The 24,003-nt window shown below is 43.8% G+C and overlaps 1 protein-coding gene across 4 annotated transcripts in view; it reads right to left on the reverse strand.

Annotated features, from left to right (window-relative positions):
- Positions 1-14,651, reverse strand: part of ZNF660 (zinc finger protein 660) — a 32,431-nt gene extending 17,780 nt beyond the window's left edge. Inside the window, exons 1-6 of one of the 4 annotated variants that reach the window (XM_019724095.2) lie at positions 14,310-14,649; positions 12,303-12,854; positions 8,530-8,698; positions 6,966-7,057; positions 6,541-6,667; positions 67-4,575 (exon numbers count right to left, since the gene is read on the reverse strand). In XM_019724095.2, coding sequence (XP_019579654.2) covers positions 3,119-4,575; positions 6,541-6,667; positions 6,966-7,057; positions 8,530-8,698; positions 12,303-12,725 — 2,268 coding nt within the window. In that variant the 5' untranslated portion in view covers positions 12,726-12,854; positions 14,310-14,649 and the 3' untranslated portion in view covers positions 67-3,118. Of the gene's footprint in view, positions 1-66; positions 4,576-6,540; positions 6,668-6,965; positions 7,058-8,529; positions 8,699-12,302; positions 12,855-14,309 lie in introns of those variants that run through there. The other 3 variants (XM_074312515.1, XM_074312518.1, XM_074312516.1) reach the window with 3 other exon arrangements.
- Positions 14,652-24,003: the final 9,352 nt, after the last annotated feature.

The raw sequence follows: 24,003 nt of genomic DNA on the forward strand, positions 1-24,003 counted from the left end.
GCAACAAAAATGACAGTTAAGAATGATGGTCCACACAAAAGTGACGAAAAATTGCAGGCATCAAAATTCAGAAAACGTTTCTTTATTTCATACAAGTGCATTAAGTACGTCCTTTACAACACACAATGTATTGAATTATGAAGATTCATATTAGACACAACCACGTCTTTTTGTTATTAAGTACACACGTTATTCATGCATTGTGTCTGTACTCCGATTGGTCATTTGGCAATAAGTCTCAAGTTCATCTGTTTACATAGGCATTTACCTCTTGTCCAAAGGTGCCCACTTGGGTATGCACAAATACTTAATTATAATTTATGTTATCATTCAAGTATTAATGTCAATATTATTTATATTTAATTATATATTATTACCGTGTTTTCCCGAAAATAAGACCTAACCAGAAAATAAGCCCTAGCATGATTTTTCAGGATGCTCATAATATAAAATAAGCCCTAATGTGTCTTTTGGAGCAAAAATTAATATAAGACCCGGTCTTATTTTCGGTTAAATACAGTAGGGCTTATTTTATATTACGAGCATCTTGAAAAATCACGCTAGGGCTTATTTTCTGGTTAGGTCTTATTTTCGGGGAAACATGGTATTTTATAATTCAATACATCTGTTGTGTGTTGCAACGGACGTACTAAATGTGTCCGTCTGGCTGATGATCTTAACTGGGGCTTATTGTTGGGGTAGGGCTTATATTACGAGCATCCTGAAAAATCATACTAGGGCATATTTTCCGGTCAGGTCTTATTTTCATGGAAATACGATATGAAGGCAGGGGCAAAAAGAAAGCTAGATACAAAAAACTGGCTCTAGGTGGAAGGGTTTCAATCAGATTACCAAAACGTTGAGCTGATCCTTTACTTCTTTACTGCTGAAGTAAATATCAGTAAAGTAAATTTACAACTAACCTAGATTCAGATCCAAACTGACATTTTTAACAGCATCCAATTGGACTCTAAAAGGATTCAAGGAAAACCCACTTTCCCTATTTTGCGGCAAATATCATGACCGGAAAGACCTCATAAGTGACTAATGGGGGAAAAATCAAATGAAATATAGGATGAATGAAAAACCTCTGTAACCTGATGCAGTAAAAAAAAACATCAAAAAAATATATTCAACAAAAACTGGAGTTCCAAAGAGAAACAAAACCAACTAAACTTGATAATCATGACAGAAAAATTGAAAGGAAACCAAAATGTAAAACATTATATATGAAAATAGAGCTCTAACTACATACTCAGAAGAAAGTATATTAATTTTATAGAGTAGGTAAAACTTTATGCAACTGAGAGCCCAGTAAAAATGATTTCCAGATACATATTACCAAAATTTGCACAGAGGGAGAAACCTAAAAAGGCAACCATTAATCAAAATTTTGCTAAATATTTATCTGTCCTAATACCCTCCTCCCCCAGAATGCATCAGGCCCAGTTATTTTTACCCTTCAAAAACTAATTCCCATACTATGCAAATTCCTCCAGAGTAATACACACAAAAAAATTTTTTCCAAATACATTTTGCAAAGCCTGCAAAACCTTAGTAAATTCAATCCACTTCTGTACTTCCAAAAACTCACCACAAATAAATTTATATCAGGTACACAAAGAAATTTCAATTATTTGGAAAGTTATCAAAAAAAAAGAGACATGACCAATAAAATTACAATAGATTTCTTTTAAAACTTGAAAGAATTTAGCAACCATCTTAATAAAAATTCTAAGAATAACTGCTAGTGTACTATGTGCCAAGCATTGTTTTAAGTGCCTTACACAAGTGAACTAATATTATCCTAACATCCCTATAAGGCAGCTCCGGATTAGAGATGGAAGAACTGTGACACCAGGAAGCCAACTGACTTGCCCAGGATCACACACCTAAAAAAGAATGCAGTCAGGATTGAACCTAGACTTCTAAGCACAAAATCTGTGTCCTTAACTATGATACCACATTGCTTCTTCGAAAAATGGGACTAGAAGGAAACTTCCTACATACAATAGAACATATATCAGAAACCAACAATGAAGTAAAGGTAGTGAGACATCCAGAAATACATGCAGAAGGCATCAATGAGGTGTTTGTATGTGATATCCTATGATGAAATGCCACTTTCATATTTAGAAACTTCTGGTCTGGTTGGGGAAAGGGGGAGGGAGACTGTACCCAATTTAAGAAAGATTCAATAGAATTGTTTTTTAAAAATTATTTATTAACAACTACTATGTGAAAATTATTATCTATATGCTAAAAGAAATAGATACCATACCCAACCTCAAAGAGCCTACAATAAGTTGGGATGAATGTAAACACATATGCATTAAGTTGAAAATAATTTACACAACAATTTAGCAACAGTTGCACATTGTAGCACCAGCTAACTCAAAGCACTGAGGTCATATAAACAGAAGTTTAAGAAGAATGAAGAAGCATTTGAAGAAGACAGTCTTCCAGAGATGAGATGGATGTGGAAGGTTCTGAGGAACACAGATTAGCCAACAGGAAGAAAATGTTTTCTGGGTAGGGAACACAAATGATGAGGGTCTAGATCAGAGTAGAAGTTTAAAAAGAGGGTCACAGCCAAGAGAAAAAAATCAGAGTCTTAGAGAATGACTTTATGTAAATAGTGAAACAGAGGTCAAACAGAATAAGGAAGGTATAATCTCTGTCCTTGAGAAACACAGTCTGATTAGGATGCATAACTAAGAAATGAAATACATTTTTAAACAGGAGAGAGACAGAAAGAGAGAGAGAAGGGAGGGAGGGAGGGAAGAAGGGAAGGAAGGAGGGAAGGAGGGCAAGTAGGAAGGAAAGAAGGAAGGAAGGAAGGAAGGAAGGAAGGAAGGAAGGAAGGAAGGAAGGAAGGAAGGAAAGGTAGAAGGAAGGAAACAGAAACCCTACAAGTACATGACATGTGCAGTCCTTACTTCCCCAATAGTGGGGAAGGACTGTACTGTTACTCCCTCTCCCAACTCTATGACCCAGCAGACAGCATTTAGGGAATGGCCCACTTTGATTATGTGTTCCAAGAGAACAGGTTGAGCATATTTCTTATAAATAAAACTTAATTCAAAGATCCTTGCTCTCTGTCTTGGGAACTTATGCTTTATGAAACTGACTGAGTCAGAACTGAGTGCTTCTCTCCAGTGTGAGTTCGCTGGTGGTGATTAAAAGTGGAACGCTGACTGAAGGCTTTCCCACACTCAATACATTCATAGGGTTTCTCACCAGTATGAACTCTTTGGTGCACAATGAGTTGTGAGCTGTCACTAAAAGCTTTCCCACAGTCATTGCATTTATAGGGTTTCTCCCCAGTGTGAGTTCTCTGATGTACCATGAGACTGGAGCTGTAACTGAAGACCTTCCCACACTCATTACATTCGTAAGGTTTCTCGCCAGTGTGAATTCTCTGGTGTATAATGAGGTGTGAGTTTTGATTGAAGGATTTTCCACACTCATTACATTTATAGGGCTTTTCACCTGTGTGAAGTCTCTGATGTCGAATGAGACATTTACTCAGGCTGAATGCCTTACCACACTCACTACATTCAAAAGGTTTTTCTCCAGTATGAATTCGCTCATGGTCAACAAGTTGAGAGTTCTGACTAAAGGCTTTCCCACACTCCTTACATTTGTAAGGTTTTTCCCCAGTATGGAGGCTTTGATGTCGAGTAAGACATTTACTCCGACTGAAGGCCCTGCCACATTCAATACACTCATAAGGCTTCTCCCCAGTATGGATTCTCTGATGGTCAATAAGATTTCTATTAGAACAGAAAGCTTTCTCACACTCGCTACACTTGTAAGGTTTCTTGCCAGTGTGAAGTACCTGATGTCGGACGAGACTTTTATTCCTAATGAAGGTCTCCCCACATTCATTGCATTCATAAGGTTTCTCCCCTGTATGGGTTCTCTGGTGATCAATGAGTTGGGAACTCTGAGTAAAGGCTTTTCCACATTTGTTACATTTATATGGTTTCTCCCCATTGTGGAGTCGCTGGTGTTGAATGAGGTGGGAGCTGTGCCGATAGGTCTTCCCACACTTGCTGCATTCATAGGGCTTTTCTCCTGTGTGGATTCTGAGATGAACTATGAGCTGAGAGGTCTGCCTGAAGGTCTTACCACACTCATTACACTCATAGGGTTTCTCTCCTGTGTGGATTCTCTGATGGCCAATAAGGTGTGAACTCCGATTAAAAGTTTTGCCACATTCATAACATTGATAGAATTTCTGTGCCTTCAGAACTCCTTGACTTTCTGTAGGACTGGAGGGCAGATCTGGACATTCCCCAAATTCCTTATATTCATCACATCCATTTTTGGTGGATTTGTTTTTATCCTCACAAGTTCTTTCCAAGAAACCGCTTTCCAGTCGGCTCCCTTCCTCATCTGAGTGTTGCACTTCTAGCTTCTCTAAAGCATCTTTACAGACATCTGCAGCCTCTGGTCCCCCAGGAACCACCCCATAGAGGCCTCCTGATGTCCCATCAGAAGATGACTCTGATCCTTTAGAAATTTCCTGCTTTGGAGGCAACTCTGAACTCTCCACCCCAGACTCCCCTGCTGCCAAGAGAAAGAAGAAAACAGCTTTTACTCATTTTTTGTTCTACTGAGGAAACAGAATCATCAGGAGTCTATGCACCTGAAAAAACTTCACATTATGGGTAAGGAGTGAGGTGGCACATTGAGAACAGGACAGAAAATGAGAAACAGCTCAAATTTTTCTAATTACCAGAAAGACAAAGAAGGGGAAGATGGCTGTGGATGAAGAGCCATCAGGACAGACAGATGTTGAGTCAGCACAGACAAGTGAGCAGGGTAACTGAAAGGCTACAGACCAGATGTAAAGCATGTTTGATCTTCCAGAAGTCACTTAGATGCTACGTCTCCTTAGTTGATTATAAACTCTAAGATCTTCTCCAACCATGACATTGTATGGTTCCATGATTCTCAGCAAAGATGTTGGGGAGAGTGTGATGGCAAATACCTCAAATCAAATATGAGAAACAGTGTGGGCAAACACGAACGTTGAAGGGAGATTTACATTATGAAGGTATGATTAGGAAAAAAGTGTAAAAAAGAACTGCTGCTGGGACAACAGGAAAGTACCAAGATTTTGAGAAGCTATAGGTTCAGAAATGCTGGGCTAAGTACTGAAGGGAAGACTAGAGCTCGAAAAGTGGGATCGCCTAGATCCTGGAGCTCTGGACTGGTAGGAGACAGTGGGGCACGCCTGTGAAAATTAAGAAGGGCATCAATTATTTTAAATATAAATCAAAATACGTCTTTGGCATCTTGATAATCTGCAATTATAAGGACTGAGCAGTTGAATATGGGTTTTTGAATTCTAGAATTTTTTAATACCAAAGCTGGGAGAAGGCAGGGCAATCATGTGTATAGCTAAACACAAAAATCTTGGTTCCTTTCAATCACATCTAAACCAAGGCTACAAATCATCATGCTACTTTAGAATGTGGAAGTTGCAGATTTCTGAATCCCTGACTCCTGAGCCCACCCTCTCCAGAGTAGGCTACTGTCCTAGACTTGTCAATCACACAACCTGTCCTGACGACAGCACCTTCAAGGAAGCTGCCCTGCTCCAGTCTTTCCTGAAGGGGAAGCTAAGGCAATCATGCTGTGTGCAAAGTACGCAGCCCATCCTATGATGGACTCACCTGGCTCAGGTGACTGGACCAGGGCCAGGCAATACACCCAAGTGTACATTTTCTGTACATTAGACATAGGCCCCTGCTGTGGCCAGAGCCAAAGTTCTGCCCAAACAGACATGATATTTCACTGCTGAACCACCCTCGGAGTCCCTGTCTAAGGAAACTCAGAACAGGAAGTAGGGCAACGTGAAGGAAACTACAAGTAAAAGCTCGAGCTGAAATGATGCATGGAGAGAAGTCAAGCCACTAGGAGCCACAGCGAGCAGGAAGCGTGAGGTACAGAAAGTCTAATCTTGTTCAATTCAGCTAGGAGCAGCCAAAAGATTCAGAGTAAAGAGAACAGGTAGCAGTGGGAGGACAAAACAGATATGCAGGGAGCAGCTGTGTGACATTCCCAGTACAAGGACGTGTAACATTCGTTTCCTTTTGTTGCTCACGCTCCCAGGCTCCCAGTCTCAACAGGCCCTGCTTCTCCAAGTCTGGTCTAGCAATTGGTTTGTTCGGGGTTCCCACTCCTTTAGCCTTGTTGTAAGTAACATAGCTCATTACTTACGACAAGGTGAGTGGCTCTGTTCCTTACAACCACAGATTCTAACTAAACCACCCTACACTCTGGTTTCTCTTCAGATCGTATAAATCTTTCGGCTTTTACTAAGTAAACCACCCTGGCTCAATCCATAATGAAGAGAAAGTTGTTAACTGTTAAAGCTCAGTGAAGGGCGCAAACAGGTTCATTATACTGTTCTCTCCACTTTGTGTGTTTCCCATTTTTCATAATAAAAGGTCATCAAGAACAAGAATATAGAAAAGGACATGTGAGGGATGCAGAAGTGAAGGCGCTGGGGCTCAGAATCATTACCCAACGAGGCCATGCTGCGGTACGTTTCCGGCCTGACGTTCCGGTTCAGGCTTCTCCGACTCCGTGCTAGACCTCTGCCCTTCTTCTCAGTACAGTCCACAGATGGGAACCCATATGCTGCCGACCCCTGGAATGACAAGCTTCTACTGCTCAGGGACATTCCCAGACTGAATGGCAGTCATGACGGGTACCAAGAGCACAGGGTAAAGGCCCTGGTGGGCAAAGGGGTGGGAGAGGGACAAGCGGGGATGACACATCTAAAAGGACAAGTCCAGGGCACGAGAGAGTTCATGAACTCAGCAGGTGGGGCCAGCCCTGGGGAAGCCACAGGCGCAGTCTCAGAATGGCCAGCGCCCAGAGGTGAGCTCTACCTATTCCTGGGCCACAGACTCAGGAACGCCAGAAAGACAGAGAACCACGCTCACCTGGGGCCTGACCATCCGAAGCACAGGTGCCACTGCTTGGTCTCCTAAGTGCCTTGCTTGGGGAAGGGCAGACACCCGGGAAGCACCATGAGCTGAGGGAGGAAAGAAAGCCATGAGTGGGACAAGGCCTGCCGTTGGCTCCAATCAGGTCTGTATCCCAGTGAGTGGATTCAAAAGAACGCAGGCAGATCCACACACACTCACTCTCATGCCCCTTCCATACAGGTGTTGTCCTAACTATGCTGTGAGTTTTCCATGGAGGACACAGTACGAGGTCCCTGCTCAAACAGAACTGGCTTCTCCCAACCCTCATCTTTGACCTTCTCCGAAGGAAGCTGTCTTCTGACTGCTCTCTCCCATAACTTTCCTAGCATCAGCCTCACCTGATTTCCCCTCAGATCTCTGGCTCTCATTCCCTGGTTTCTCTTCCTTCTCCTGCCCTCTCGCTTGCTCACTCCAGGCATTCAGGCCTCAGAGCTTCTTTTTTCTGTCTGTGAGACTCACTGACTGTCACTGCTCTAATGCTGCTCTCACAGTTCCTGGCTCTTCTCCACCCATCACAGGCTTCCAGTTGTCTACTGGACACTCCATGTGGTGTCCCACAGCACCTTAAGTTCAGTGTCTAAAATGCATGCTCTTACCACTTTCCTTTCCTGACTTCTCAAGTTCTGTCAATGACCCCAGACATTGGCCCAACTCCTCTGATTCCCCCCGTCTCTCTATTGCCCGCTGGATCCTTCCTTCACAATGTCTGTCATATCTATCACTTTCCATTCCACTCAACCCCTCTCAGGCAGTAACTGCCTCACATCTACTGTCCTACACTAGCCTCTACTGAGGCTCCTGGTCTCCCCATTTGATCCACAGGGCTCACATGTACCAGAGTAATCATCCTAAAATATTGTTTCTAACACACCATCCCCTGTCCCCAGAAACCTTCCTGGCCTCACCTCTAAGGTCCTGTACAAATAAACCTCAAGCTCCTAAATATACTCCTCCTTGACCCCACCTCAATGGGGTCTGAGGAACTCCCACTAAGAGTCTTTGCTTACATCCTCTGCTCTGGCACCTAATGTCCTCTGCTCTGGCACCTCCCAATTTTTTCTACCCTTTAAATTCCTCCCCGATTTTTCACTGTTACCTCCCCTATGAAGCATCCCCTACCCACTCTAGCTCACCATTAACAATATCCACATTGCTCATTTGTGATGGCATCAAATGCCTGGGCACAGATCTCACTCATACCTATCTTCTGAGGTTGCCTCTTCTTGCACTATGGCTGACTCTCTGCTAACTAGGTAACAAGCTCTTTGAAAGCAGTGGCGGGGTACTGCATCTCTCTGGTCCCCAACAGTGCCTTTCCCATGACATGTGCTTGACAAAAATTTGCTAAATACACAAATGATTGAAAAATAAGCAAAAGGAACAAAGTCACTAGGGAAGGAAGACAGAGGGCAGGGCAATGAGGGATTTTAATAGGGTAGGAGATGGGGAGATGAAGGAAACGAGACTCTAGAAGAGAGAAGGGAGGCGTGACTTCAAGCCAGAATTGGAGAGGTGATACCAGAGTGCCCATTGGGGAGGTGGTGTGCCCCTGGGACAGGAGGAGGCTCAAGGTGGGCTCCAGGGGCTGAACCCTCACTGAGGGGTGAGGTAGGAGGAGATTCCTCTGTTGCACCGAGGGTTGTCCTCTCCTCCAAATGCATTTCCTGTTCCTGTGCTGGAGCTGAAACCTAGAGGCAAGGAAATATAATTGGGTTCAAAAGAGCATCCTTGAAGGTACAGAACCCCAAACCTCTAAGAAGTACCCCTAGTAAGAAAGCCAGGGTAAAGAAGAGCCAGAGTGTCCTTCCAGCCCCACCAGTGCAGCCCATTGGGGGGAAAACTGTCAGAGCGGGGTCTGCCGCTTGCAGTCCTACTGGCCATCCCTCTGTTGACCTTCCTGTTAGGAGCTTGAAGACCAGATTATATGGACTTCCACTGTGTCAGTTCTTCAGACACAAATTCACTTTAAGAACCATCCAGAAAAAGAGCCAGGAGAGCAATTTAGTACACTCCCTAAGGCCTTAGCCTGCAGAAGAGACCAATCAGAAGTACCAAGGAAATGAAAACTGACAATTGTGTCTGCCTATGTGTGCACAAATAATGCTTCTGAGGCAACATCCCAGAATAGTAGCCAACAATCCTCAAAAGAGCTTTTCCAATTTCTATCAGCAAAAGTGTCTCCTCTTCAGAACCACCACCCCTGACCATAGTGACAAAGCGAGGATAATCACGCTCTCAAATTACCTGATTACATTTTCTATACCAAGTATTAAATGAACCTTTATATGATCTGATGCATACCTTTATTATCTATTGTGCCCCCAATGAATATAAGCTTTTTGAGGGTAAGAGCTTTGTCTGGATCACTAGCAACTAGAACTACGTTTGGCCCAACACTGGTGCTCAATTAATATTTGCTCACTGACATCCTCTCGATATTTTGCTAAAACTTTTTAGGGTTATCTGCAAATTCAGTACTACCTTTCCCCAATAATTTATATTTAAAAAGTCAAATAAAACGAGATAACTCCAGTCTTTAGAGACCTTGAGAATACCTCAGAGCACAGACCTTTTATTTCTAACCATTGCTTACTGTCCTCAAATTAGCTCCTCATAATCTCATGGCTACTATTTTTACCAGCATTTGGAGCAGAAAACCTAAAACATTATCTAAATAAATCACATGTATAAGCTCACTTGCTCTGGCATGTACATAGTACGGCATATTGTAAAAATAACTGCTCCTTCAATAAACCATACTGGATTTGCCGGATTGGGTTACAGCTGCTGAGATGGAAGGGGACTCACTCCTTTAGTGTGTCTCTCTCCAGTGTAGTGTGGGAGCAGAAGTCTGCCTGGGGTCTGTGGTTCCAGGCTCTCTACTGGACAGTTCTTATAAATGCGAGTTACAGTTCTCAAATACAGCAGCTGTGGGCACTGGCAGAAAATAGAACTTAACTGCACTGTGACAACACAACCTTGTACTTCATCAGCAATTAAATCCTGATACAGTTCCTATTCATTATCTAGGACTCAAACAGGTTTCCTTTCCTCACAGGCATGAAATCCTCGTTCCAATTTTCAGTCTCAGATGGCACTCCACAGCAAGACACTAGGGGAAAGCTAGGGGCTTAGAACCAAAGAAGCTGAAAAATCCTGGTTCCCACACTTGGTGGCACTCAGCAGGAACCCAACACTTCGGTCACGTCCCATGGACAAAGGGAATGCTTACTAGCTCTGTAACCTTAGATGAGTCAATTAACCATTCTGTGCTGGCAGCGCTTGTCACATGGAGACAATGATTACTCTTTGCGTCTTTTGTAAGCCTGCTAGGAACAGAAATAAGACACAGGGTATAAAGGCATTCTGTAAGCTGCATGATCCGCAGCCCAGCAGGGAGTACTCTATAATCCTCTCCAGCTCCAATGTGCACACATGTACATGCTCACTCCTGCTAAGCAAACTGACACTGATCTGCCCTGATATTACTTAATTTCCTGGCAAACTGCCATGACAAAGCTTGTTTATTCATTTAGCCATAAATATATTTTATGAGCCCATGCTCGAAGAGAGTCTTGTTCTCATGTCTTCATGTCGGAAGAGTTAAGCTGACAATAGCGGCAGAATAAGAAATTGAGAGCCACTCCTCAGCTGGAGCCATGAGTGTTCAGCTGCCCTGACTGTCAACTGTTAGTCTCTTGGGTTTGTGACTTAGTTACTTTTTTCTGAGGCTTCCTGGATAAAAAAACACTGAGCTTTAATGGAGGGAGCATTCTCTTCTGCTTAAGCAAAAGAAGGTAGGAAATAGGAAAATTTGTCTTCCACCTTCCTCACTAAACGGCACTCTAAATACTTCAGCCACTTGTCTTTGCCCATGGTTGGGCCTAGTAGCTCTCTAGATCTTAGCAATGGCTGATTTGTTCCTGTGTGTTTACTTGTTTACTATTTTACAAGGTGATTCACAAGGAAATAACGGTTAACAATGGATTTGGTAACTCCAAATGGGCACTGGCTAGTTCACCTAGAAGAAGGTCTAGCCCTAGGACGCCCATCAACTGGAATTGATTCCCGAGATATGTAATCACTTTTTTTAAAAAACTGAATAAAATTATGTGATGAATACTCAGGAAATTTCAAATACTGGTTTTCCCTGGTAAAGTGCAAAGGAATAAACGTAGAAAGGACCCTAATACACCCTGCTCAGTTACAATGGAGCAATTTGATTCATCTGGAGCAAATGACTTATCCATGTTGTGACGGTCTGGTTGATATGTCATTAGCACTCACCGAGGTGTTGCTGTGAAGGTATTTTGTACATGTGATTAAAATCCATAATCAGTTTAATTTAAATAAAGATTATCCTAGATAATCTGGATCGGACTGATTCAATCAGTTGCAGGGCCTAAAAATCAGAGCTGACAGGTCCATGATGAAATTCTGCCTGTGGACAGCAGCTTCAGCCTGTGCCTGAGAGTTCCAGCCAGCCCTTCCTGACGGCCTGCCCTACAGATTTCAGATTTGCCTTGTCAGCTCCCACAATCATACAAGCACTTTCTAGCAATAATATAAATAAAAGTATTTACATATTTTATGTAATTTGCTAATGGTTTTTCTTTGGCTGAACCCTGACTGATACACACGGTCACCAAGCTAGTTAGCTCTGTTGTCCTAGAAGCCAGATTTCCCACTGTTACCACTCTCCAACATGTCCTCTAATTTGAGTTACCTTGCTTTAAATTTCAGAGAACCCAGGGAAATAGGAAGAACTGAATTTGGAATTAAAGAGGCAAAAAGACCCCAGTGGGGTCTGAAAAGCTAGAAAAGGAACAAATGATTATGAGAGCCAGAAATGTTACCTCTCATAAGGCAGAAATGTTACCTACGAAGAGGAAAAGACAGAACTGACTCTGAGAAGTCCGAGAAAGTGAGTAAGAAGAACTTCTCAAGTGAGGGTCCATGTTATCAGCACACAAAGGTTTACTTCTCCCCGTCATGCTCCCCCATTCCGACCAGTGTGTAGATCCTCTACCGGCCAGGAGTGCAGTGTGGACCTCCACACTGAAGCTGGGCTCACGAAACACTATTTCACGAAGTGATTCACAGAGATTGGCTATGAACTGCATTTTTGTTTATGGCTTGGAGCACGAAACTATTTCCCTTTTTATCCATGGAACTGGCCCAGAATCCTAAGGGCAAACCAGCCTAGAGCCAAAGCAATGGAGAACACCTATTCCCAGGCTAACCTAAGCACTAGAGAATGGTTCTAGATGCCATTCTAGACTCAGTGCTCACCTCTCCTGGTCCACCGAGGTGTCTCTGGAAATCCTCTACCACAGCCACAGCCTCCTCGCCACTCTCAGGGTGATGCAGCTGCACCCAGGTCCGGAGCTCCGCAGGCAGGATGCTCAGGAACTGCTCCAGCACCAGCAGCTCCAGGATCTGCTCCTTGGTGTGCACCTCAGGCATCAGCCACCAGTGACAGAGCTCCCGGAGCCTGCTCAGCGCCTCTTGTGGCCCAGACATCTCATGGTAACATAACTGCCTGAAGTGCAGCCGGAAAATTTCACAGACAGGAGGGTGGTTCTTTTGGAGACTGCAGCCCTGCCCCCAGGTCTGGCTCCCTGGCTCCTGCTTCACAGTCAGGCGCTCCTCCTGCTTCTGGAGAACAGCAGCCCTGGGGAGGAAGCCTAAAGTTCCCCTGCCTTGGGTGGCCATTGTGACCCCAAAGAGTTTGTTCCTGAAGCAGTTTGTTTGATTAAAAGCAGTTTGTCCAATGATAGTCTGTAATTCAGGTCTCAGGAGCTGTTTTTCAGAGTTGGGGGTGTGGGCAGATGGGAGTGTCACCTACAGAAACATCAAGAGAGAAGAAATCAGAGGCTCTAAGGTGTTCAGTCCCAGACTGATGACAGAACCTCCACAGTTAAACAGCAAAGCTCCAGGAAAAAAGAACACAACCAAGGCAGTTTCTGTAAGCATCTCTCCAAGTGACTTCCCTTCTTAAACTTTCAGTGGCTCCCATCACCTGCCGGATGGAACCTAAATATCTATGCCTAGCTTTCTCAGCCCTTCATACCTTAGGCCTCTGTTCTAGCCACACCCCCTACCACTCTCCCCAGGTATCCAGGTTAGAAAGACACCTATGATCTCCACATGTGCGATATGCAAGGTGATCCAAAGGGTGCATAATACGAAATTGTTATTTAACTCCTAGTTAGTGTATGTTTTATAATGTGCATTAAATTTATAAAAATAGTCCACATCTCTAATTTACAAATCAACCTATGTTGCCAGTGCAGGCTTAACACTCTTCTACTCTTCTCCACTGTGATACAGATGCACAACAAAGAAAGTTTGGGACTAAAGCTCGAGAGACAAAGCTAGAACACTCTTTCCCTGTTTGGATTTTCTTCTTCCTTTAAACTTCTAACTCCTACTAATCTATCAAGACCCAGACAAATGCCATTTTCTCTTGAAAGCTTTCTTGACTGCCCCATGCAAGGAGAGAGCTGGAAAACTCCTTCTCTGTACCTCTCACTGTAACACTGTATTTTAACTAGTTTATACACAACTCACCACTCACATCCTCCAAACTGCTGGACGGCCACCAACAGAAAGGAACCTGATGGAGTCAGAAAATGCAAGACCTTTTCTACTCAACCCAGCTTCCCTAGAAAGCCTCTCTGCTCTCTCTAGGCTTAAGTGCGGTTATTGAGTCAGCGATAAAGTACTTCTCACACTGCGCTTGTGGTTTACATGGCTGCCTCTCCACTTCCTGGGAGGACTCAAAGGGCAGGGCTGGTTCCCAGTCATCTTTGTACATATGTGTGTACATTGCATACAGAAAAACATTATCTGACAAACGAATAAATTGGTTCACTTGGCTGATACTGAAGTGGGGGGAAAACTTTTATTCAGTTTATAGATGGTAAAAATCAGCACCTCAGTGGTAGCTAGAGCATCTGTGCTATGCTTCCAAGTCACCGTGCATCGTGGTAAGCTACATCTCTCTAGGATTCCATTTCTTTAAAAAGACAAAGGTGGACTTAAAAATAACCTGTAAACTCTGCTCTGAGATACCACACATGCAGGAAGTTCAGGCTATTTTCCCACTTCCTTTGCTGTTTCGAATGCTCGGCAGTTTAACTCATCTGGATTTTCGCGTCTCCAAGTCACACTCCACGTTTGAAATTCCGGCAGCGTCTCACCCACTTATGACGCTTCCTATTGTGTCTAGTGCGAGGCTGGGAAAACATCTTATTTACATTTCGCCTGCAACCAGGTTTCCGAGGCGCCGCTCACCTGGCCACGTCCGCCCTGTTCATCGCTGTACCCGCAGGTGTCCGGCTCCGTGCCAGGCACGGCTGGTCAGGGGACTGGGACAAAGAGAAGTCTCCGCATCGGGCGGCTTCGGAGCATCACAGGGACCGCGCCCGCTGGCCGGAGGGGCGAAGCGTGGGGTCGGCCGTGGGCGGCTGTGGCTCCAGCCTCACGACCTCGGCCGCGACAGCGCCTCTCTCCCCGCCACGGGTCCTCTCACTGGGGCACCGCGGCGGCGATGTCTGGGCGACGGTCACCACCGCGGCCGGCAGAAGCGAAAACAATGGCCGAACCGGAAGTGAGAGAAGCTTCACTTCCGGCCGCTCCAGGATCCCGGAAGTGTGGGTATCCAAGGCAGGCCCGCGCCCGCCCCCGCACCTTGGATTGCGGGAGGCACCCTGGGCGCCGTGCCGACTCCCCCCTGCGACCGTAGTGGGGGCGAGGCCTCTGAGGCTTCAGGCCAGACACTGCCGCTCTCAGACCGTTCAAGGGCTGGGCAACCAAACACACCTCACCTCTGCCCTTTCCCCTCGGGGTGGCCTTGGGGAAGATACTCAACCTCTGAGCCTGTTTTCTCATCTGAAAAATGCAGGGCTATGAGCGCTGAAATGGGTAATAAACACACCTACCCGGCAAAAGACTTGGCATATCCTGAGCATTCAGTCTGATGTTATTAAACGATAGGTGATGCCCAGAGCATTGCCAACCAATCTGAATCTCAATGAAGTGAGCCGCAGGCATCTCCACCTTACTAATGAAGAAACAAGGCCAAAGACTGATATTTTGGCCCATAGACGTGGTTAATCTTTCCTAAAACAGCACGGGCACTTTGCTGTCCAAGGAGAGGCCCCAAGGGAGGGCCAAGGAGCTAATAAAAAATGCGAAGGTATGGGACAACATAATGTAGATGCAGTTGTCTAGTCTAGTATCTGGGAGGTAGGTGCCACCCAGCTGGACTTAACCTTGAAGAATGATTTGCACACAGAAGTAGGATGTCAACAGATCATTGCCGCTAATATGACTGAGAGGCACAACCTTTGGGTTTAAAGGCCATGGGTGAAGGGTAAAGGATAAGATGAACCACTTTCCAATAGAGTTAACCATGTATTTTATGTATCTCATTGTAGCACAGCAGGTAGGTCCTTAAAGGGTCCAAAGTAACATTTTCCTGGGCTGTCTAGGTATCAGCAATATCCCAAGTATGTTCTGGGCCTACCTCTGGACCCGACATCTGTCACTCATGTCTGCACAAGCCAGGACAGAAACAAAGGCATTAGAAGGCGACGGCAGAGTTTTCACAGCCTCAAAGGACATCTCTTAGACCAGTCCTTGCCCACTGAGCCTAATGAGTGACTTTCTGATACCAAGGTCACCCTCAACATTTGGAAACCTCACAGGGAGGTTCTGACTATCTGGTCCTATCCTCTGCCTGACATTGCCATTGAGTGTGTCCTGTTGGTTCATTAAGGCCTCAGAGACTCAGAATTCTTGAGCAAGAAATCTCTCAAGGCTAACTCTGTCAGCTCTGGTTTTCAGGTTTCCCTGACCATGTGTTGTCCCACAGTTCTGGCTTTTGAGTCGCTTCTCTAGCCACCACCTTCCTATTTTACCGGTGGGGAAGCCAGCTTACAGAGGGTTAGGAACAGAGGTCTTACGTCTCTCATTCCAGAAGACTCATTAGAACTGATTGTCCAGCTACATCTTATTTTCGGGGAAACACAGTAGTTACCAATGAAACAAATATTCGTTTTGCAACCACTGAATACCAGACAGTGGGTTACCTGTAAGGGATAAAGACACAAATAAGCTAGACATGGGTCCTTTTGGTCCCTATAGTTTAGCAGGTGTAATAGGTAGGTATTCTCTACTGAACTAGCTTTAACTGTCTTTATTTGGTTCCATCATTCTCACTCAAGTGCAGGATTTTTTTTTTTCCTTTCACATTGGCATCCCTCTAGATCAGCAATTCTCAAACTCTTTGGTCTCAGGAACTTTGACACTCTTAAAAATTCTTCAGGACCCCAAAGAGCTTTTGTTTGTGTGATTATATCTCCTGATATTTACTTATTAGGAATAAAACTGAGACACTTTAAATATATTTATTTAGAAATCATAACAAGCCCATTACATGTTAATATTTACATTATTTACAAGATATTTTTATGAAAAATAACTTTTCTAAAACAAAAGTTTCTCTCTGGTAATAACTCTCTTTCTGTTACAGCCCCCCTTATCTAAGGAAGAGTTAAAAAGCTTTTCCAGATTTTGCTGCATCTTAACCTCCTCTACCTCAAAACAGTCCACATGCCAAAGTGGCACATCGGGGTGGCATATTGTCTTCCCTGCATTCCTTTATATCAGTATGAAGTGTTCCGTTTTGTACCTCTTAAATAGTTAACTTTGGAGTCTGTTTTGTCACATGTTAATATTTCACCAGCTTTTCTTGTTAGAATTTGTTTGGTGTATCTTTTTCCATCCTTTTTTTTTTTCTTCAACCTTTTCTATTGTTATGGTTTAAGGTGGATCTCCTATAAATCTCTCTCTCCCTCCCTCCCTTTTAAGAAGAGAATACATTGTGCTTACATGCACGAAGATTAGCTGATAGCTGTAAAAAAAAACCCAAAAAAACCCCAGAAACCTCATTTAAAATGAAGTGAGGAGGCCAGAAGGGAAAGCTCTCATGCCTTACATCCATCACAAAGCACAAAAGGTGAAACTCTTCCTTTGTCATAGCCCTCCCCAACTTCCTTTTCCTTTCTATAAAAGAGCTTCCTCTTGTCTGTTTTAGCAGAGTTGCATGTGGCTCACCTGGCTGCATGTCCCAATTTCTTGCTGTTCTGAATAAACTCGTTTTTTGCTGGAGAAATATCTGGATGTCTTTAGTCAACATAGCCTCGGACTCTGTGCCAAAGCTATTAGATGTGTCCTGACAGTATCATTTATACCCCATGCATTCTCTCCTGTATTCCTCCTCTCCTGCTCTTTGGTACAGTAAAAACTGAGGGGGAAAACTGAAAACAGGGCGGCTTAGTAGGAAGTTAGTGACATAGGGCAAATACGTGTATGAGACAGTTACTATCTGAAATGCAGTGGTGGGAAGCAAAAGAAGGATGTGAGAGACTTTCTCAAGGAATACTCTGTGGGAGGGAGAGGGGACATTACAGCTGTGGGAAGTAACTGTGAGAATGCCGACATCTGAACTGTGGTGTGAGGAAAGAATTGGTTTCATAGGAAAAAAAGATGAGTTTTTTTAGACATTACACTTATGGTGCTGAAGAAGATCCAAGTGAAATATCCAGCAAGCAATGAAAAGGAAAAGTGTTGGGGGGGAGAGTCTGAGCTCCTGTTTTTCAGAGCTGTGTGAGTATATGTAGAAAGTCAATATCTCACTTTACCATGTGCCAAATCCACTAAAGTGAAATGGGCCAGCAAAAATATTTTTACCAAAAAAAAAAAATTTTTTACCTAGGCAAGTTAGATATTAAAAATATTCAAGAAAAATATGCCATACACCATACTACAAGAGAGGCAGGAGAAGCTGGAGCCCTGTACCAAGTGAGAACAGAAGAATATGTGATGAATCAGAATCACTTTAGCAAGGTACCGTGTGATTTGTATGTACCTTAAAGTCTGAAATGCACTGGTTTGGGTGGAGCCTTTTGTTTACAATTCCTGCTCCATCTCTAGGAGCCCTGCAGTCCCAAGGAGGAGAAGCTGGGAGCCAAGGGCACAAATGAGATTAAGGCCTTCTACCCAATACCAATGAGCAGGTCATGCTGACAGCTGTGGACTCAAATCTGAGGATAGAGCGGGAGCAAGCTAGAATCATTGGCCAGCCTTGGGGTCAAGGACAACTTGGGTGGAGCAGATTTTTACGCAACCCCACCCTCCAATCAGACTGTATCCAGCCTTACTGGGACAAATAGAGGAGGCGCCTATTAACCTTTTATAAGAAATCAATGTGGAGCCTTTCCACAGGGAACAAAACAAGTTTAGGCCAGTGCTTCTCAACTCTAACGCACAGAGGGACCTCTTGGGGAACTTTATAAAAATCCAGTGCCTGGGTTTATATTGATGAAGGTGACTTTTACAAATAACCTAAGGATGGAGGGCTGGTTGCCAATAGAAGCCAACCATGTCCTTAGAGGATTGGAACTTTCAGGTCTGCCCTCTAATTTCCAGGGAGGGGAGGGGCTTGAGGTTGAATCAATTGCCCATGACTAAGTAATGAAGCCTCCATAAAATCCCCAAAGGACAGCTTTTAGCCCCCCCTTTTTGGGAGACCTTCCTTGGTGGGGAACCAGGAGCTTCCATTTGCCATTGTGTGGGGCCCCAAGCTCCACAAGGAGAGAAGCTCCTTTGTTTGGGACCTTGCTGTATGTATCTCTTCATCTGGCTGTAGATTTGTATCCTTTAATATCCTTTGAATAAATTGGTAATCTAGTGAGTAAATGGGTTTTCTTGAGTTCGGTGAGCCATTATAGCAAATTAATCAAAATTGAGGAGGGAATCGTAGGGCTCTGATTTGTAGCCCCTGGCATCTGAACTGGAGTGTGGTCTTATGGGACTGAGCCCTTTACCTGAAGAATCTGATTCTATCTCTGGGTAAATAGTGCCAGAATTGAGGTGAATTCTTGGATTCAGAAGTCTTCGTGTGGGGAAACCTCCACACACACGTTGGAATTGGGTCCAGGAACCCTTTTCGTCTATCTTTGAACATGTCCAGTTATTTTTGTATTCTTTGCTGGAACTCCTTCCTAATTGACTCCTTCTAATTCCTTCCTCTATGTTTCTTAAAATCTCTTTCATATTTTCAAATTTCCACGTCTCTGTACAGGAGGGTTTGTTTCAGGTAATCTAATATGCAAAATTTCTTGAATCAGAAATCTTGCCCCACCAGTGCAGATTGGTCTAGGGATGAGCATGCAACCTCAATGGGTCAATTAAAATTTTTTCCTGAGTTTTTTGAATTGGAACTGAGGACAAAGCCATTTGATGTGTTCTGACAGACTTTCTAGTCTGTTTCCAATGACTTTTAAGACCCTGCTGCACCTCTACCATTCCAAGTGTTGATATAAGATCTTTCCAGTAATTTCCCCCTTTGCTTAAACTTGTTTGATCTGTCTCTTATGTGTGTTGAAGAAAGTCCAAACTAAGGTATAAGACTATTTCAAAATTTCCAAGTGCCATTTCAGACAGGGAGTCAGGGACTGCAGACCAAGGACAACGTGAGAAATTTGGGAGTTTTTAAAAACTTTGTGTATTTGTTATCTATCTATTATTACATATCACATATCTATCTATTATTACATACCACAAAACTTATGGCTTAAACAACAAACATTTCTTATCTCACAGTTTCTGTGAACAAGACATTCAGGAGCAGCTTGTGCTATTCGGGGTTAAGGTATTTTCTGAGATTGTAGTCATGATGTTGGCCAGGGTTGTAATCATCTGAAGGTTTGACTGGGGCTGGAGGAGCCACTACCAAGATGACTCACTCACACGACTATTGAGAAGAAGCTTGAGTTTTTCACTAGCTGCTGGGAAGAGTCCTCAGTTTCTCACCATGTGGGCCTCCCATAAGGTTGTGCAAGTGTTCTCAAGACATGGCAGCTAGCTTCCCTCCGTGTGAGTGGTCTCAGGAAGACAGAGAACAAAGAGGAAGCCACAGGTCTTTTTATGATTTAGTTTTAGAAGTGACACATCATCACTTCTGCCTTATTATATTTATAAGGAGCAAGTCACTAAATCCAGCCCACATTCAAGCGGAGGGAAATTAAGCTCCATCTCTTGAAGGAAGGAGTAGCAGAGAATTGTGGACAAATTTGAGAAACACTACATTTTCTCATTCCTCTATGGGTTGTAAATGTAGCATTAGCCCCTGTGTTCCATCTAGACCACTATTCCACCTGAATTTACAGTCTTTCTTCTCTTGACGATCTTGATGTTAGGCTTTAGGACCCGCTACTCCTCATTTCGGGAATTACACCCACGTTTTGGCACTCATGAAACCATACGTTGACCATAGCTAAGCCTGGGAGGCCTGAGGAATTGTAACACTTATGCCAAACATCCAAACAAAACTCAGATGGGTTACTCCGTACCTCATCACTGACCTACATCCCTCACATGGTGGCATTGATACACTTCACCTGAGTCCCCTGTCCATATCAGTCCTGGCCTACCTGTTCATCAAGGAGATGCCCTGGCCCTATGATTACCCCGCCACTGGATTTCTGATGACTGTTTCCAGTCTGTCTCCTGATTTTGGAAGGAACAGTTGAGGCATTCTGACTCTGTATTTACCCATTTTCTGCCCACTTTCCAGTGATTGATGACCACACATCAAGTGTTAACTGTATACTCAAGAACATCTAATAACTCCCCTGGTCCTCTCGTCTTGCCTTCTGTAAATCTGCATCCAACTTGTTACACTCCAACATCTCCAACAGGACAATTATGGCTTCTCCATGTTGCAGATTCTGTTTACGCCCAGCTCCACTAACACCCTGGCAGCCAGGCAACACAGAAGAATGTATACCTTCTGCTGGTAACCAGAGCGAAGCCATATGGGAGGCCATGAGCATGGAGCACATTCAGTTCTCCTTCTAGCAATCACCCTGCCATCTTCCCCCATGTAGAGAACAATCATCCAGGATTGTTAAGAATAGAGGCGGTCCCTAGCCCCACGGCCCTCTGATACTAGTTGTCTCTACCTTGTGAATCCACTTCATCTTTCATTGTTTTACAATTATTCCAACCCTGAATGATTCATGTGATACAGCAACTAATGGGTTAATTAGGGGATCAGGAGAATTGCTGAAAAAGCTCTCTTTCCACCTGGTCTCATTCTACCTGTGAGGAGTTGCAGATAAGGAGGGGTATTTGGCCACACACAGAACTGAAAGTGCTGTTTAGGTCTCTCCTCCCCTCAGTGGGGATATTTAAAATATTAACAATTTGTACCAGCCTGATTGGAGGAGAGCAGGTCTGAAGGGCCAGGCATTAACCCTTTAGTGATTGGATCATGTGGATGATTCAGGAGGCCTTTGGGGGAGCCCCTATGGGGTTCAGAGCAGCTACTATTTACCAACTGTTATATAGAAACTTTAAAAAAACGATAAGAACCGGAGTAGCCATAACCATATGTAAAAACTAAAGCTTATAGTGCTTTGTATCTCCTTCTCTGGTTCATAATGCCTCAAAGTTTCTTCAGGTTACAGCCCAGGAAGCAGCCTGCTCTGACCTCTTGGTGTGAGTTTTGACCTTAGTCTTGGCTGTGTTCTTGATCTTTGAGTACACTGTTGGCCTGGTGCTTTGGATCACCCCTGCTTCCCTGGGGGTGCCTATTCTCAGAGAGGGCCTTTGGTTTCACTGGAATCATGTCCTTCAGTCTATCTAGTTCTACTTTGCCCACAACCCACTCCCCCTAGGTTCTGGGATCCCAGCTCAAAACCATGCTGCCCCCTACTCTTCCTGGAGATGGAGGTGGGACAGGAGAGAAATGATGGAGAACTATAGTGAAAAGACCAAAGGATTTGTTCCCAGTGGCTGTTCCACTTACCAACCCGATTTTCTTCTTTCTTTTCTTCACCTCGCCTCTCCCCTCTCCCCTCTCCCCTCTCCCCTCTCCCCTCTCCCCTCTCCTCTCTTCTCTTTCTTAACTCACAAACAGCAGACATTTATTTCTCACAGTTCTGGAGGTTGGGAAGTTGAAGATCAAGGTGCTGGCAGATTTGGTGTCTGGTGAGAACCTGGTTCTTCTCTGTTTGTTGTCACGTGGTGGACGGGATTACCAACTCTATTTTCTAGGGTAACCCAAACCAACCTGTGGCAGGCAGTGTGCTAAGAGCTATAGGAAGTGTGCGGTGTACAAGAAAACATACAGGCATTATAATCATCACTCTTGAGGACTGATAAGAACTTTCATAATATAATTTGTGGCCCAAACATTTGGATTTTTGCAGTTTGAACTCTGAGGCTGCTTACAGAGCATGACTATTTTCTGGACCTGGAAACAAACTGCAGAACAAACAGTCTTTTGAGCTGTTTGATTTCTATTGATAAGTAACCCAAGAGCTTTTGTGCTACAAGCCCAGACAGGAATTAGGACGTTGACAAATGCCTAATCATATGTTACCCATTGTTTTAGTATCACAGCTCCACTTACTGACCATTGAGTCAGCCTACCTTTGAAAAGTCCAGTTTCCCCCACCAATCAGAAAATAAATAATGTAAGTTTGTGGTCTTGTTTCCCCTAACAACCCATCTGTTTGATCAGGAGCTCCCTGCAACTTCTGCCTTTAAAAACCTAGCGTGTCTTCTGTTCATACCGAGGGCTACATTCTCTGATTTGCAAATCGTATACGAATAAAACTCTCTTTTAATTTATTTTGGAATTTTTGTTGACACTCTCAATTAAATAACCCTGCTACATTTTTAACAGCGTTTGTAGCCAATTAAAATTAAGTTATTAGTGTAATGGCTTAGTTTCCCCACTAGGCTGCAGTCTGTATCCATAGTAGATAATGTAGTGTCTTGGTGTTGGGAAAGGCAGATAGCCTTCAAAGACACGACTGATGGCCAGAAGAGGAGTGAAAATTCTACCAGGACAATTTGCTTTCTGTCATTTGCCCACAGCTGAGTCTCAGTTTTACATTGTTGACATAAGAAACGTCCAAACCTGTAGAGAATTTTAATGAGTTTATTTGAGCCAAACTGACGACAATTGCTGGGAAGCAAAATCTCAACAATGCTCTGGAGAATGGGTTTTGCAGCTTATTCTATACATTGGAAACAAAGGAGGAGATGTAAGGAAGGTTACATGAAATCCATTGGTGATTAAAGGAGTGGGAAGAAAGCAAAGCAAGGATAGGATAAAAAGTAAAACAGACACATACTTCTTTTACATTGGTTAATAATTAACATATACAGCACATAGAGATGGTATTTAGGGAACAAAATAACAAGAGGGATTCTGTGGTCTGGTGGGCTGGGCTGTGCCCTAAGGGGCCGGAAAAAAGGATTACTCTGACATTCCAAGAGTATGTTATCTTAGATGCAAAAAGAAAGTAAACAGTCTCACCTGCAGTAAAGAATGACCTTTGCCTAGGAAGCTACACGCCAAGGATGTGACTACCTGCCATGACCCGCTTTTAGTTAGGAATTTTCATGTTCAGACCGTCCCTATGTGGTTACTTTCAGTCTCTAGTGCCCACCACACTGGCCTCCCCTGAGTTTGTCAGGTTTAGTGGGTGGACCTCTTTTTTCTGTCCATAACATTCTTTTCTTTTTGCCTTTGGTCACATTCCAGACCCCTACCCCCACCCACACCCATACCCAAACTTATTTCTCCCACATTTCAATATAGGAGGGAAAAAATGAAGGGGGGACATTCCCTCTTCCTTTTAGAGGCAGAAACCAGATTCATTTTAAATTTTAAAACAGGCAAACTAACAAAAAACCTTCAGCATATGGCTTTTGCTTGCAGCAGGGAATCAGGCTTAAGGAAGAATCCTGTATTGCTAGGATCACACCTTGGCTACACATTGGAATCACCCTGGGGAGTTAAAGAACTAGGGATGCCTGGGTCCCATCAGCAAAGTTTTGAATTTAATTGATATGAGGTGTGGATTCTTTAAAAGCTCTCCAAGGGGTTATAACCTGCAGCAAG

The sequence above is a fragment of the Rhinolophus sinicus genome, linkage group LG10 (assembly GCF_036562045.2).
Source record: "Rhinolophus sinicus isolate RSC01 linkage group LG10, ASM3656204v1, whole genome shotgun sequence".
Classification (NCBI taxonomy): domain Eukaryota; kingdom Metazoa; phylum Chordata; class Mammalia; order Chiroptera; family Rhinolophidae; genus Rhinolophus; species Rhinolophus sinicus.